The sequence below is a fragment of the Vollenhovia emeryi genome, unplaced genomic scaffold, assembly GCF_000949405.1.
Source record: "Vollenhovia emeryi isolate VEMERY1.0 unplaced genomic scaffold, V.emery_V1.0 DF939148.1, whole genome shotgun sequence".
NCBI lineage: Eukaryota > Metazoa > Arthropoda > Insecta > Hymenoptera > Formicidae > Vollenhovia > Vollenhovia emeryi.
Window position 1 is genome coordinate 284,457 of NW_011967218.1, and position 16,207 is coordinate 300,663.

At 42.3% G+C, this 16,207-nt stretch overlaps 1 protein-coding gene across 1 annotated transcript in view; it reads right to left on the minus strand.

Annotated features, from left to right (window-relative positions):
- Nucleotides 1-7,041: 7,041 nt before the first annotated feature.
- The window catches only part of LOC105565975 (chondroitin sulfate proteoglycan 4-like), a 55,185-nt gene continuing 46,019 nt past the window's right edge, over nt 7,042-16,207 (minus strand). Inside the window, exons 8-10 of the mRNA XM_012019611.1 lie at nt 13,224-16,009; nt 11,630-12,036; nt 7,042-11,447 (exon numbers count right to left, since the gene is read on the minus strand). Of these exons, the coding sequence (XP_011875001.1) occupies nt 9,489-11,447; nt 11,630-12,036; nt 13,224-16,009 (5,152 nt within the window). The 3' untranslated portion in view covers nt 7,042-9,488. The remainder of the gene's footprint in view (nt 11,448-11,629; nt 12,037-13,223; nt 16,010-16,207) is intronic.

Below are 16,207 nucleotides of genomic sequence, written 5' to 3' on the forward strand. Positions count from 1 at the left end.
CGTTGGATTGGTTGGAAAAAATTTCCGACGAATCCAAAGCGTCAAAAATTCTGTTCCCTATTCCTGTTGCCTGTTTCCTGGCATTGTGTGATAGGCTTAAAGTTATTAAGAAAAATTATGACTAATCTGTAATTTAATTCTCGAAAGCATGTTAAAAGTCATAAGAATTTTATAAAAATAAGTGCAAATAATTCTATACATATTTATGAAGAATTTTGATTATGTATATATATCTACATATACATATATATTTATATATTGTATATGTATACATATATGTATATGTATATTATCATATTTTAAAATTAAAATTCATTTGAGCAACCAACCACGCGAGAAACAATCGCGAATTCGTCCCGTGGCGTACGCGCCGGTGGCTCGAACGGTAATGCGATGCGGCGGCGGCGGCGGCGGCGGCGGCGGCTCGAGACCTGCGCAGTAGCGCGCGCCACTCGAGCCGCCGCGGCCGCCCGCCGTATTACCGTTCGAGCCGCCGGCACGTACGCCACGGGGCAACGTGTGTGATCGTTTTACGCGTGATTCAAGGACGCCACGGCCGCGCGATCGAGCTCGTCGACTTCGTAGATGCTGTAGGACATTGTTCCTTGTTTCACGGAGCGCAAGATACGGGAAGCGGGCCGTCGAATCGCCGCCTATTGTTCGCGCCTGCCTGCGATGTATGTACATACATCGAGTGTTCGCGCCTGCTGCGACGTACATCGAGTGAGTAAAGAAGAGCCGCGAACGCGTCGAGCAGTGGTCAACGCGTGGGCTTTGCGTGTGCATTTACGCGTTTATTCGTGATACGGTACGCGAGAGAGAAATCGAAATGACGGAATCCCGTCGTCGACTTGATTCGAATAGTGTCGTCGCTCGTGTAGCGCCGCCGCGGGGCCGCTGCGTGCTGGTCGGTCAGTCAGTTCGAGAATGTTCCGCGCGTCGCATTACCTTCCGCGCCGCCGACGCGAGTGTTACCGACGACGTGCGGCGACGCCGCGCGACCGAGCTTGTCGACTTCGTAGATACTCCAGGACACTGTTCTTCGTTTCACGGAGCGCAAGATTACGGGAACGCGCGCGGACCGTCGAATCGTCGCCTATTGTTCGCCCCTGCCTGCGACGTACGTCGAGTGAGTAAAGAAGAGCCGCGGACGCGCCGAGCAGTGGTCAACGCGTGGATTTTGCGTGTGAATTTGCGCGTTTATTCATGATACGGTACGCGAGAGAAATCCAAGTGACGGAATCCCGGCGTCGACTTGATCCGTGTATTAGCGCGCCGCCGCGGCCGTTACGTACTAGTCGGTCAGTCAGTTCGAGAATGTTCCGCGCGTCGCATACTTTTTTTTGTTTTTTTCCCCTGTACGGGGACGCCGTCAACCGCTAGGTTATTTGGCGGTCGATTGCTCGTCAATGTGCGTATTTTCCGTGGATATACGCGAGACACAGTGTGCACGTGATAATGCAGTGATCTAACTGAACTCTCGTAGTACCGAGCGGTGCTGGGAAACGGCGCCATGTTGTCTCGTCCATTAGCGCAGCGGCGCGGACACGCAGCGAACGGATCCCGCGCTCGATATGGTCATTGCCGATGCGTTTCGCGACGACACGCGCGATCGCGGTGAGTTTAACGATCGAGTTTAACAATCGCGCGGCATTAGTTGTTCGGCGCTCGTGCCTTGACGATTCACGGAGACGCGTATCTCGCGGGAAAATCCTCCGGCCAGGATCTTTTGCGCAGCCGGCCGCGTATCTTCGTGCGCCGCCGGAATACCAAGCTCCAGGTTCAATTTCGTATCGCCGCGAGCGCGCAGCTACAGCCGAGTCTTCTCGTGGAACGGCGGAAGAAACATTCGCGCGAGATCGCTCGGCCAACGCCCGCGTTCAGTCCCTTCTCTCGCGAGACGAGCGACACGCGTGAAATTGATGCGTGTCTTGGAGTTCGAGCCGAAACGTTCCCGCCATTTTGCGCGACGCCATCGATGTCGAGCGGCTCGTCTTCTCGTGTACGAAAGCGTGGCACGTTACTCGGGCAATTGGCGCGCGCGATCGTAATTAGCTTCTCTTTCGCGAGTGTTGTGCGAGTGTTTGTGACGACGCAAACTGACGGCACCTGAGAGGAGGCGCCGGCCTGGGAGGCATCGGGCAACGGCGGAGCAACCCTGTGGTGAGTATCGTCATTTGTTTAACTTCGTTTCAGATCAATTCATTTTCCTTTCCTTTCACTCGAGTCGCCGGTTCGAACGATTTGCCACGAACGCTCGCTGCATGATTTGTATATGATAAAAAAAAGGAAAATCTTTGCCATTTTCTACGAAAGCTTACGCTCGCGGAAGATTTCTCCGCGGAAATTGTATAATGTTTTATTCGCGGTACCTGAAAGATGAATAGCATGTTTGTTCGTTCGAATCAATTCATTTTCCTTTCCTTTCACTCGAGTCGCCGGTTCGAACGATTTGCCACGAACGCTCGCTGCATGATTTGTATATGATAAAAAAAAGAAAATCTTTGCCATTTTCTACGAAAGCTTACGCTCGCGGAAGATTTCTCCGCGGAAATTGTATAATGTTTTATTCGCGGTACCTGAAAGATTAATAGCATGTTCGTTTAATTCGGATAGAATTATTAAATCTTTTAAAAGTGTTAATTGCGTTATTCAAGTGTGCTAATTTAGATTTTGCATTTGTGTGTTGCAGGTCAACGTAGCGCCGCAACTCCGCTACTGCGCATCGTATCGGTGAGTAAGAAATAAACGCTTATTTTTTAAATCGAGGAAACGAATCCGTGAAAACTGTAGAATTTTCAGAAAACAGACAAAATAATATGGACACCTGCACTGAGAAAAGAGTCTTTGGAAATTTATTTGCGGCACATAATGTTTATTTCAGTAAAATAAACATTATGTGCCAGAAATACATTTTTATAAACTTTTTTTCTCAGTGTGGCAGGAAAATACACTACTCGGTTTATTAATGATATCTTTTAATAATAAAACAAATGGTGTATTTCTCCAGTTGTAGACATTATTTTGTCCATTCCCTATGAAACGTTAAGAACGTACATTATATAAAATATCAGGATTCATTGCCTTAAGATGGATGGGCTGGAATAAAGTAGATATTTAATTGTCGAGAGAATACATTTATTTATCGACTTATGCGTGCGAGAAGCATTTTCGCATGAAAGATATGTTACTTATAAGTCGGGTGGGAATCATCCTTACTCTTCTTGTCGAAAACTTCGTCATCTTATGCACGGATTTTCAAGTAATTAAAAATTACCATAAAGATACAAAATATTAATAATTTGGACAATTTTAGAGTACGATCGTAGTTTCAAAGTTTAGTATAGCTTCTAATATTTCTTCAGAGATGCTTATTTGTCATTTAATACAGATTACGTTTTACAATTCATTTAATCAAGACATTAATTTTTAACATTTTAAAATTATGCAAGTGGTCAAAATTTTGAAATCATTATTGAGACAGACAATGAAGCATGAACGGTATAAAAGGAGAAAATAAAATAAAAATACAACTAGTAGAATAGTATCATTTTTTTATAATGATGAGTTGATTTTTAAGTATTTAATTTTTAGGTATCTTTACGGTAATTCATAATTCATGAACGGTGAAGATTGAATCAACGTATATTAAGTAGAAAATTAAATAAGATCACAATTGATATCTATAAATGACAGAAAGTTATTCTCATTACTTAATAACTATATAATTTTATCAAATTGAAATTTAAACGCCCATTGAATATTCATCGTTGTTTATATAATTTTATCTCCCTTTAATTCTCTAAGTATAAAATTTTGAGATGAAATCTTTAAAATAAGATTTATCCCGACTCTTTTTATAACTCAACCAGGATTAAATATTGTATAAACTATAAATGCAAAATGCAACACTTAGAAATCTTTTATAATCTGTATATACGAGTATATATATTATAAATATAAATAAGAAATGGATGAAAATTACCTCCCTATCGTATGATATATATTCTAACAAGTTTATTTAACAAAACAGTTTAATGAATATTAATTACACTGATTTTAGCACACGTCCAGTTTATTCTACTTTTTCATAGCCCATCCATGTGCATGTTTATTATGTGTTTGTTATATATCGATTTTATATTACTTACTTGCGAAAAGATATAATAATATGAGGTTGAACAAATATCTCATTGCGAAAGCGAACAACTTCTTACATAGATTTCATATAAATTATCAGTCTTATTTTCACGTCGTTTAACTTTGATCTTAGTTTAATTCATCTAACTGTCCCCTTAGAAAGAGACAAAGGATGAATTAAGACCAAAGATCTAAACGACATTGGTGAAAACCGAAATTTAATCAGTATGAGGGATACGTTAAAATATTTGAGATGAAGCATTTTAGAAATATCTTGTAATGTTTCATTAAGAGATATCTATACATTTGAATACTTAATAGGTTATGTTTTATAATGAACTTAATTGAGACATTAATTTTTAATGTTTAATGACCGTGAGACATTGATGACAATTTTATTTCCCGGGAAATTTAGGTATCTTATGCCGCTATTGCAATAATATTAATCTCATACGTTGCTTCAATAGGAAGTATAATTATTGCGCGGTAAGAGACTCGTGTATCTTTTTTCTAAATAATTATAAATATAAATATCGCGGATAATTGAAATCTTCTCGTTATCTCGATCGTTTTATTTAACGTTGGGAGCATTTCGTATACTTCTAGAGCTATCAGATTTTTATCTGATCGCGAGGGAGCTATAAATCGCGGATACTAACGATCGTCTCGATCTATGGAGAGTGAGCGCAAATCTTGTCGCGAACCCTTGAAAATAAATCGAAAAGGAAGCCACTAATAAAATCCGGTTGTTTCTTACGAGAACATTTTACCGGCGCCTACTCGTTTAAAAAAAATGCTGCAAAGTTTCTTCTTATTTCCCGTAAATTCGCAGTCCGAATTTTAATGAAAGTAACACCACGCGATACGAACAGGCGAGAAAATAGTTGCCTATATATGTTTCCTTTTATAATCGTTTTTAATTAGGGCTTATTTGAAATTTTCGCTCCCAGAGCTCTTCAAACTTTAAACACTTTGATTCGATTGCATTTCGAATAGCTTTTTCACAGCTCTACAAATAATTGAAACTTTATCATATTGTGATTTACAATGCCAACAGTAATCAATGACTTAACGATAATTTAAATACAAATACAAAACGCAACTATCGTACTTAAATGAATTATGGCACTCAATTCTTATTTATTCTGCAAGAAATAGCCGAGTTACATACATTTTTCCAGCAATGTTTTGCAGAATATAAGTACAATATTTGCTTGTCTCAGTCCATACTGCCGATTTATAAGAGGTTCTCTGCTTAAGGCATTTATTCGATGGTATTACTAAATTTTATTTGGTGGATTATTAAAAGTCTCACGTTTTTACTTCAATAATCTAACTAGTCACCGTTTTGCTCTTGGCTAATAATCTTATCTAAAATTCTACTTACATGCGTAATCGGTATGTATCGAATTGTTGAATACAAAAAACGATTCGCATTTGATTCGATATTTTAAGTAAATCATGACGTCGTCGCGGACAACGAGCTGTCTCGTGCCAATGATGAATCGTTTGCAGGCAGTGTTTCTCTCTCATTTTTACTGTCTTCCCAATCGAAAACGTTCACACCGATTTACGATAGCTACTTTATTGATTGAATTTCAGGCGCAGGCCAAATGTATAATTTTTCTTCTCAAATGTGCTTAATAAGTGCCTAATAAATAACAGCTAATTGTATTTGTATTTAAATTATCGTTAAGTCATTGATTACTGTTGGCATTGTAAATCACAATATAATAAAATTTACATAAATATTATAGCACATTAGATATGTGAAAATTTTGGAAAAATTTTTACCAGGGTACTTTTAATCATGAAAATTCAGTCGCGAAAAAATTGTTGCTACGTGCAATATTGGTTTACGACGAGTATCATCACGCAATTATGATGGTGATGAACGTGTTGGAACACAGTGAGTGATGAATTTTGATTCGGATATTAGAGAATGCAATTTTTAACTATGATTTATGTACACGTTGTTGTTTATGTCATACGTGGAGAACGAAACTGGAAATTATTTCATTTTATCGAAAGTTTCATTATATGCCATTACGCCGGAAACAAATTACGAGATGCATAAGTTCGATGCATAAGATGATACTCGTCGTAAACCAACGTTTCATTCGTAGCGATATTGGGAGCTTAAGCAACAAATAAGTTATCTTGTTCGCAAATCTTCCATTTTCTCTTTTCCGCGTCTGAAAAATATGAGATGTATGCACACAATTAAAGTTTGATTTAATAGACTAACATTAATCGGTACAAATAAAAGCCATTCGCACGTATCGCGAAAACGATTAGGATTAAAGATTTTATTGGATTTAGTTTAAATAAATGATTTTTTGTTATCTACTGGTATTATTTAAATCAAACGAGAGTATTTTCCTGAACTTAATTGCATATAATATATGCACGAAAACTTTAAAATAAATTTCTTAACTTCTATGTTTGCAATAACAAGAATTTGCTTAGAATTGAAGGAGGTATATACATGAAACCAATATGGAAAACCGTTTACTTAGGACGTTAGTTATGCAGATAATAATAATGTGAAATAATAACGTTAATAAAAGATTAGCCGTCGCAATATAATAAATAAGAAATCAGACCAGGGTTTACTTAACATCGCACATTCAATTTATTAGAGTTAGAAGAGTAATGCATTCAGTCGGCAGGGAAAATACAAGTCCTATGGTAATTATATATCATAGATTATAGAAGTTTGGCACTCGGATCAGTTCACTTTTGGTGGATGTAAAAAAGCCTAACAGTTCGCATTTAACATATTCATGAATCAACGAACGGGCTCTCTCTCTCTCTCTCTCTCTCTCTCTCTCTCTCTCTCTCTCTCTCTCTCTCTCATTCTCTCTCTCTCTCTCGCTCGCTCGCTCTCTCAGTCTCGTTCTTTCACACTTTTCCTCTTTTTCTCTTTGATTCTCTCGATAAAATGTTTTTAATTAAATCTATTAACGCGTATATGCTATGAATTCATGGAACAGCACGTTCTACATAGGAGTGTGTGTTGTACGCATTATAATATATATACATATAATATCATTATGATCGCTATAATCAACATTCACATTAGATTGTTTTATTAGATACACTTCTAATTTTAGAGAAATTCCCATTAATCCACTTTCAGCCAGATGTTTGCTTGAATTTTCACAAACGCGGTTCTATTTCTGTCAATTCGTTGTAATTTCATGTCCTAAGCAGTTCGGGCCTTCTCTGTTTTTTTTAAAGGCTATCATCGTTATTATTACTTTATTAAAGATAAAATAATAATGTCTTTCCTTTTCACATCTTTCCTGTGAAGGCTCCGTAAGAACAAAATCTGATAAAAGATCTAGTTAAATTTTCCAATATTTACTATATTAATCTAATTAATTTATATGATTCGAATGGAATTGACATCATAGTCTCATCGTTAACGTACAACTTTCACTTAATAACTTGCCTACCGTATGGTGTCAATGTGATTTAATTGTACAATTATCGTTGTGTGAATTGGTGAAAATTTAACACGGACCGTATTTATACGACGTGGACCGAAAGTGGATTCATTGGGATTACCATGAATTCAAGGATAACGTAAGGTAAAATTTTTCTTAAGAATCAACGAATTCGTTAACACGCCTCTATTTAATAAATTTTTCTCAGATAATACTGAAATCGCGCACGCACAACCCCGTTCATCGCTTATGAATTACGAACTCGCTGCGCGTCAACGATTCGTAGTAGAAAAGATTCTATTCTCACTCGTGTAAAAAACAGCTTATAGACTTCGACTGTTACTGCTAGTTCGCGTTTAAAATACGTCAAATAATCGTTTTATTTGGCGTCGCCTAGTGTCTAATCGCTCGTTGAAGCTTGCGTAGAAACGGATGAGAATTGTGCGTCCCGTAGACGATATTCTACGTAATTCCGAGATAATTGTGACGATTCACCGTGAGAAATATGTAAGAAAAGGATTATTCGTAGAAATGACGCCACTGATTAATCGTTTTTACTATTGCCGATACAATTAATCGGAGAAAAAAAGTTGTTCGTCTGCTGTTACGACACGTTTTTAACAAGAGCCGTAATTCAATGCCTGTCATTACGTAAAATTACGTGTTATCGTATTGCCGTAAAAAAAAGAGCGGCTCGATCTTTTCGTGTTTCGGGCAAATGTTAATTGTCACTTTATCGTTTGTCCGACGCACGATACGAGTGACATGGGAACAGTCGCGGGAACAATAGTCGAACGAAATGATTGTACCGATTGTACGCGAGATCTATATCGGAGGAAAATAAAGCAAGTTTGACAATACGGCGGTATAAAAAGATATGTCGAAATTTGAGTACAGAGAAATATGAATGCATTTGCGTTCTCTCGGTGGCGAGTAACAAGTAACAGGAACATACATATTCTCGATTACATTGTGTATATTTGCATTGTACAATGTTACACAGTTCCTGTATTATCCCGCTTACTCGACGCTTCCTTTGTTTTATAGCTTAAGAGCGAAAGTTCCATCATTTTTATTTTTAATCTTAATGCTGCGATTCTTATCTGGAACTTACGACAGTAGGGATCGATAAATGCCACTTTTATATAACGATCTTACTATCCTAGATTTAAAAAAGGTGTAAAAATGGAAGGAGGTAAAGGAACATAAAATTTTTCGAAAAATCTGCACTCTAGAACGAGCCAGTGAACCGACGGACTTTACGCTTATTGTTAGACCAGAATCGAATTTGTCGTGTAAAAAGTCTCGCTTTAGCGAACAGTCGGGTCTGCCTTTTCAACGACCGAATTTATTTCAATCCGCCGGAAGGAAGGAACGTGTGAACATACGAAAAGTCGTCGTGTTGCGATTAATGGAAAGAATGTCAGCAGAGTCAGACATTTCTTAGGCACATTGAGCTCGTGATAGCGGCGATAGTCGTGACATTCAAGAAGATCTAGGTTTCCCGTTTATATCGTTTTAGGCTAATAGTACACGAGACACTGCGAACTATCCCGGATCGCGAATTAACGATCATTGATCCTTTTCGATCCAAAGGTCTCTCTTCTGCAGTCTAGGAGTCCCTTTCGCTTTTCTCTTGAATTAGAATCGAGATGCATCGAGATGAGATGCCGATGATCACTGAGTTTTCCACCAAAACACGTCAAACGTTATTGCATCGTTCGATACATCGTCCGGCGCGATCATCTTTGACGAACAATTTCCGCAAACTCGTAGATTTCACTTTCCTTAGGCACATCAGGTCCATGATATCCACGATAGTTTCAACGTTCGCATGAAACACGTCGAGATACGCTACGGCTTTCTTCGCGTAAACCGCAGCGTGTTCCTCTCCTGCTAGACCCAGTATTGATCCCTCCTCAGCAACGGGTTCTTCTTGGTCCTTTGAGTCGTGGCCGACTGGCAAGGTAGATCGGAAGTGTCGAAGCTATTCCATTCATCGCCGTCCGCCACGCCGTAGGGATATCTCGCGGATACGTCGACCTCGGAGCCGCTTTCCAGGGGGCTTAAGGGTATCACTTTACACTGGGGCAACGTCGACGGCAACATCGGCAGGGGCGTGCTGGCCGTAACGCTGTTGTGATCGTTACCGAAGGGCTTGAGATGCGGGGTGGCGGGCATCAAGTGATCCGGAGGTCTGGGAAGCGGCATCACCCCGACGGCGGGCGTGGGCTCCGGTTTCTCTTCCTCGGCGTGCTTGTACTTGTTGTGCCGACACCTGATTGTGATAATCACGACCACGCCGAGGAGGAAGACCCCGAGCAGCATGCCGAGGATCAGCAAGTAATCGTTGCTCATGTTCGGCGCGATCGCCATCTCGCCCTCGTGGCCGACCGGATCCATCGGACCGCCCAGAGTGATATTGTCATCGTCTATGTCGAGCTTGATGTGGAACTCGAAGTCGCCCACGGCCGGCTGGAAAATCGACGCCGCGAGAATGAAGCTGAAGCTGTCCGCGACACCGTCTATCGACGGTATTTTCCTGCACACCAGATATATCACCCCGGAGATGATCTCCTGGTGTGAGAAACGTGCCACCTCTCGCTCGCGCGCGCCTCTCTTCTCGCCGGACGACGAGGAGCTTCTGATAATCCTCTTGATCTTGGCGTACTTGGGCTTCCTCACGATGGTGTAAAGGGGATTGCTGGTCGTTAACTTTGCCAGGGGCGTCGCGTCCAAGTATTGCAAAATTATCCGATTCTTCTCGCCCGCCAACGCCGTCATCGAGCCCATGATCATGAGAGGCACGACCTTGATCTCTACGCGTATGTGCTTCTGCTCGAAGCCGCTCAATCGCGCCGACAGTTCCAGACTGTCGTTCGACACCGTCATGTCGGTCTGCATGAACATCACGCTCTTCGACAACAGATCGGTCTGCCTGAACGTCGCCGCGGCGCCGTCCCGCACGTACAGTATTCCGTATCGCGGATGCGTCGTAATCTCGTAGATCACCAGGTCTTGTCGCGCGTTTGTGTCGAGCTTAACGTCGTTCTCCGAGATAAGCGCCACATTCGAGCCTTGCTGCAAGGTCACCGGTCCGGGTACCGTCACATTCAGCCGTATAGCCAAAACGTGGACGTTGAAGACGGTATACATCGGATTGTAGGCACCATCCGAGACCCTGAAGTAGAAGGAAGCGGTCTGCAGCGTCCCGTTGTGCTCGTACACCACTCGATTAGAATCCACGTCGGACTGGGTGAATTTTTCCACGGGGCGCACTTCCGAAATGTTTTGATCCAACGGCAGGAGCAGCAGTCTGCCGAATGTCGGCCCCGAAATCACGTCGTACTGAATTTCTTCCGGCGGCGTGTCGGGATCGGTGGTCAGCAGGTTCTCCCGAGTGATGGTTTGATTTTGATTTTGCACGACCGTGATGAACGGGTTGTTGGTGACGAGTTTGAAGGGCTGGTCGTTGATCGGCACGACGACGACGGGAATGCTGGTGTTGCAGAGTAACACGTGGCCGGGTGTCAAGTACAAGGAAAATTGAACGCGGTCTTCCAACGTGTCGGAGTGATCGTGATAGTAGGCGATTTTTCCACCCTCGATCTGCGGCTGTGTGAAAGTAGTCACGTTTAAGTCCGGTAGAAGCATCACGTGTCCGTGACTGGGTTGGTGAACCAATCGCGATAGCACCGCCGGGCTCGGGATCCCGGCGTTAATTTGTAGAAATGACACGATGCCGCTTATATTCATGATCACCTCCGCGGAGCCGCCTTCCATGACTCTCACGTTTTTCGTAGAAATATACCTGTCTAAGCCCCCGCTCGAGACTGATATATCTATTTGGAAAACCTGCCGAACATAGAGAAAGTAGACCGTTAGAAACAACGTTTCTTCTTCAAGTTCTTAGTTTTAAATACCAAAGACGTTGAACTTCTTAACTGAGAGTGCCGTCTTTTATAAATTATAAAATACGATGCACGCAATGGAAGATATTTACGATAGATATAAAATTTTCTCTTCACACTCGGTACCTGATTTGTTAAAGTTCCAGCGAAGTGCGCCTCGATGTCGAATGTGAAAGAGTCGTTGGCCGTGAGGTCCATGAACTGCTTGGTGTGCTCGTAAATCACTTTGCTATTGTTTATATCTCTCTGAGTAAATCGCTCGACCTCAAGCCATACCCCTTCACTTGTCTCCATTATAACTTTGCCTAAATGGGGCCCATTTCGCACAGTGTATCTAATCTCCCTCGCTTCGTCAGAACACGTCGTTAATAAGAGCTTGTCTGATATTAATTTCCTAGTAAGGGGGAAGACATTAAGGGGCATATTGTGTTCGATATTCAGACGAATTGGCTTTGTGGCGACCAAAATCGTGTAAGACTTGCTCGTGTGTACGCCGTCGCTTAAAACAAAATTCAACTCGCCGTCCGATCCGTCTGAAAAGAAAAGGCATCATACACTTCTACCCCTTCACGCGAATCTCGCATTAAGTTTGCAACGTTATTAATTTAAAAAATATAATTGCAGCTTAATTCTCTGAAACAGCCTTGTACTGTAAATTCTTCAAATCATTTATTTCACTTTTAACTCGTCTGTTTACACTAAACTTTATCCTGAAAATCAAGTGATCGTGAGACAACATGGCATTTTGAAGAATTTTATGAGAGTTTTCTTGAAAGTTTACGCAGTTGGAAAATTTGTTTTCTTGTTAAAAAAAAATGCCGGTTAAAACTTTTGTGCTAAATGTTTAACGCATTCATGTGTTACTTTAACATATTACACTCGTGTTAATTGACATCAAATGTAAAATTATTAAAATAACTGAAGAGAAATGTTAAAACAACACAATGTGTACTTATTTTTGATCTGACACAATACATATGCTCTATAATATTAGTAACAAAATTTATCTGTTAAAATTTACAGAATAAAATATTGATTTTATTCTATATAACATAAGTGAGAGTAATTTCAAACAGCCATTTGACTTATTACTGTAAAATATAACAATTAAATTTTGTTAAATTCATTTTGTCATTAAAAGTGTGTTGATTTTACACAAAATTTCAAATTATTTTGAGATTTGCATTTATGTTGTGTTAAAATATTAACAGAGTATTGGTGTGATTATTTAGTATATCCATATTATGTTAAATTAACACAAAAATTTGCGTTAACTGTGTTAAATTGTGTGCGGACTGTTTGGGACATGTGACATCTGTTAAATTTAACACACATTTTTCAACTGTGTACTATACATTTTACTAGTAAGTACTAAGTACAATTTGAGAGGGAAACCGCTGGCCAAAATCTTGCACACCAATGCCCACTAATGTCTAGTGAGCATTACTTTATCTTATTATCTTATTTTATCTTTTTAATGCCCCAGCAAGGCCTAATGCCCAAGAATGCCCAGTACTGCCGCAAATCTGTACACCACAATGCCCTCAGCGGTTTCCCCCCTCGGTACAATTACCAGTTGAAAAAAGTCTCATAAAAAAAATCCATAAAAATGCCGAATTGTCCTGCGATTACGAAATTTTGAGGATAAATTTCGAAAGAGAATTCTCTCCGTTCGGGTTTAGAGTTAAATTACTATTTCTGAACATTGCGATATACTTACTCGTATGCGTGAACACCACTTGCAGTTCATTGACTTGCCTCTGCGTAAAATTATAAATGTCCACGTCGGGCGAAGTGATTAATGAGATGTATCCATTTCTCACTCCAGTAACGTTGAACGTTATATCGAACGGGGCAGTGTCATTATCTATAGCCGCTAAGTTTGCCGACGTCAAGGTGACGGATCCGCCTTGCCAAACGTTTAGCTTAGTTCTATTGACTAACACGGGAATCTCGTCGTTAACCGGCTGAACGACAACTGATACGTCAAAGGGCTCGCTCATCTTATCGCCAGCGGTAACCACCATCCTGAAGGAATCGTTCAAAAACTCGTCCCCGTTGTGTTTGTACACTATGACTCCGGCGCTCAGGTGCTTTTGTGAAAACTTCTTCACCTGTGTGTTCTTGGTGGAATCGAGAATCGTGCCGTGCCTTGGCTTCTCTAGTACTCTATAATCTGATACCTTGCCGACGTAATACGGCGTCACGACCAAGAAGTTTGTTTCGCTCAGTATCGCGCCCTTCCCCTCCACCACGTTGAAGCTCCTCGCCTCGACGTAGAGTTTCTCCGGCACTATCGCGAAATTCACACTTAGGCCGCGTAACCACGTAATACCGTTGGTAACGTCGACGACGAAACGGTCGTTCGTTTGATTCATCACCGATTGAACGTAGAAAACGCGGTTGTCGTTTATCAGACTCTGCTCGAATTGCTTCACCGCGTTGCCGCTGTACTCCTCCCTCATCTCCTCGCTGTGCTCGTCGTGGATCTGTAGATCCAGGTAGCCGTTCTGCGGCCACTCTCGCACGTAATAGACGATTTCGGTGGGCGATATTTTAGGATGCATTATCTCGAGGCTCTTCCGATTCAGCAGAACGCTGGTGGCCTCCTCGACGAATATCGTCTTGTTGCTTTGAATAATCAACGCTTCCCAGTAGCTCTCCGGGTAGACCCTGATTGTGAACACGCCGTCGGCGTCCGCGCCCTTAACGAACACCTTGAATCTGAAAGTGTCTCTCGTTAAAGATCCACCCAGATGCTTGTACAACACACCGCCGTGCTTCAGATCGTCCTCCGTAAAACTGTTTAACTCTCTACCGTGCTTCATCAGTATACCATTCTTCGGTTTCTCCCATACGCTGTACTTTACGTCCTTCTCCGTGGTGTACACGTTCGTTTCTATCTCCAATTCTTTCGACTGCAGCACCACGGATTTGTTGAACTGGACGACCGAGCCGTCGCTCTCGCGTAACCTGATGTACGGCGGGCTGGCCTGAATCTCGAAAACGCCGGTCCTGTAAAAGTGACCGTCGGTGATGCCGAATTCAATTTTCTCGCGCTCATCTCCCTGATGGCGGACAAGTATTGTACCGTCGTCGATGTCTTGCTGCGAAAACTCGCGTATCTGTACCGAGGGATTGGTCACCTTGTATAACTCACTTTTCCGGCCGTCCCTCCTCGTGTAAACGAGCTCGCTCGCCGCGGTACCGATGTCCTTGTCCGTGTACGCGAGATCTCTATTTGTTATCACTTTTTCGCCCCTCAGCACGACGTGAAAAATCCTATCGACCGTCCGCTCTGGCGGATTGTCGTTCTTCATGATGATCTCGATTCGAAATTTGCCGACGTACATAAAATCCGTCGAGTCGACGGATATCGCCACAAACTCGAAGGAGTCCTCCTTTGTCTCGGAATTGTCGTGCACATAATATACCGCCTGCGTCGATATGTCGTCGAACGTGAAGGACGAGACATTTTTTCGATCCTGCGACATCGAACCGTTCGCGATCGAGAGCCAGCCGTGACGCGGCTTCGCCGTAAGGTTGTACATCAGAGAGGATACACCGTATTCCCTCGGATTCACATGCGTGATTCTCAGAGATACTTTAGAGCCCTCGTCAACTTTCAAATTCTCCATGCCCTCCAGCGATTTGCTGTTCTTGCCGAGATAATATCGAACTTTCAAGTTGGCGTGTATGTCGACGCATTGAGGCGCGTTAACTTTAAACGTTATTTCGTCGAGAATGTTGGAATAGGATCTGCCGAACAGACGGTAGCTCAGCCTGTCGGCCTCGATGTCTTCCTGCGTGAAGGTGTCGGCCGCCGCGAGTTTGCGATCGAACAGAAATAGGCTGCCGTATCTTGGTCCCGTTGTAAGAGTGAACACGATCTTGCTCGGCGACGTAACTAGCGGATTCGTCTGGTACCTCAAGTGGTTGCTCGCGATAGTCACGTTCGACGCATTGGTGAGATTAATAGGCACCCTTCTGGCCTCCCTCAGCTCGAGGTCGATGAACGTAATACGGAAGTCGTAGGTCTGCTGCGTCTTCACTTCGCGCACGCTCGCTTGGAATTTAAACTCGTCCTGATTAGGACTGCCGACGTTATGGAGGTAACGGACGGCGTGCAATTCCACGTCCCGGCTGGTGAAGTGGCCTACGTTCGCCCAGCTGCCGGAAATGTCTTTCAATTTCTGCAAAACACCGAACTGCGGCGGCGAGACGACGTCGTAACGAATGTCGATCGTGTTGTCGTCCGAGTTCGTGGCGAACGAGAGATTCGCCGGTGTCAGATAAGAATACGAACGGTGCACCACAATGAGGCCGGTATTGTGCGTCAGCTTGATCTGCAACGGGTAAGCCGATACGCGCAGATACGCCGGCTGGCTGCTCTCGATGCCGTCGCTCACTTGCAAACCCAGCATCGCATTCGGTTTGGCTGAAAAATTAAATTGCGTTTCGTTCATAAAAGCTTTCCGATGAAAACATAATGCTCCCCCATGCATACTTCATCGCCCTGCTTTTGTATGTACATCAACGATAAGAGGCATCGCAGCGACCAAGTAAAAAAACGGTAAAACAAATATGCCGCGAATTTAAGGGGATGCTGGAGTGATTCTGCACTTTTGCACCTTTCTAACCTAAAAAGTGTCAGTTCACGGAAACATTTGTGTAATATACAAATTAAATGGCTTACGTGTACAG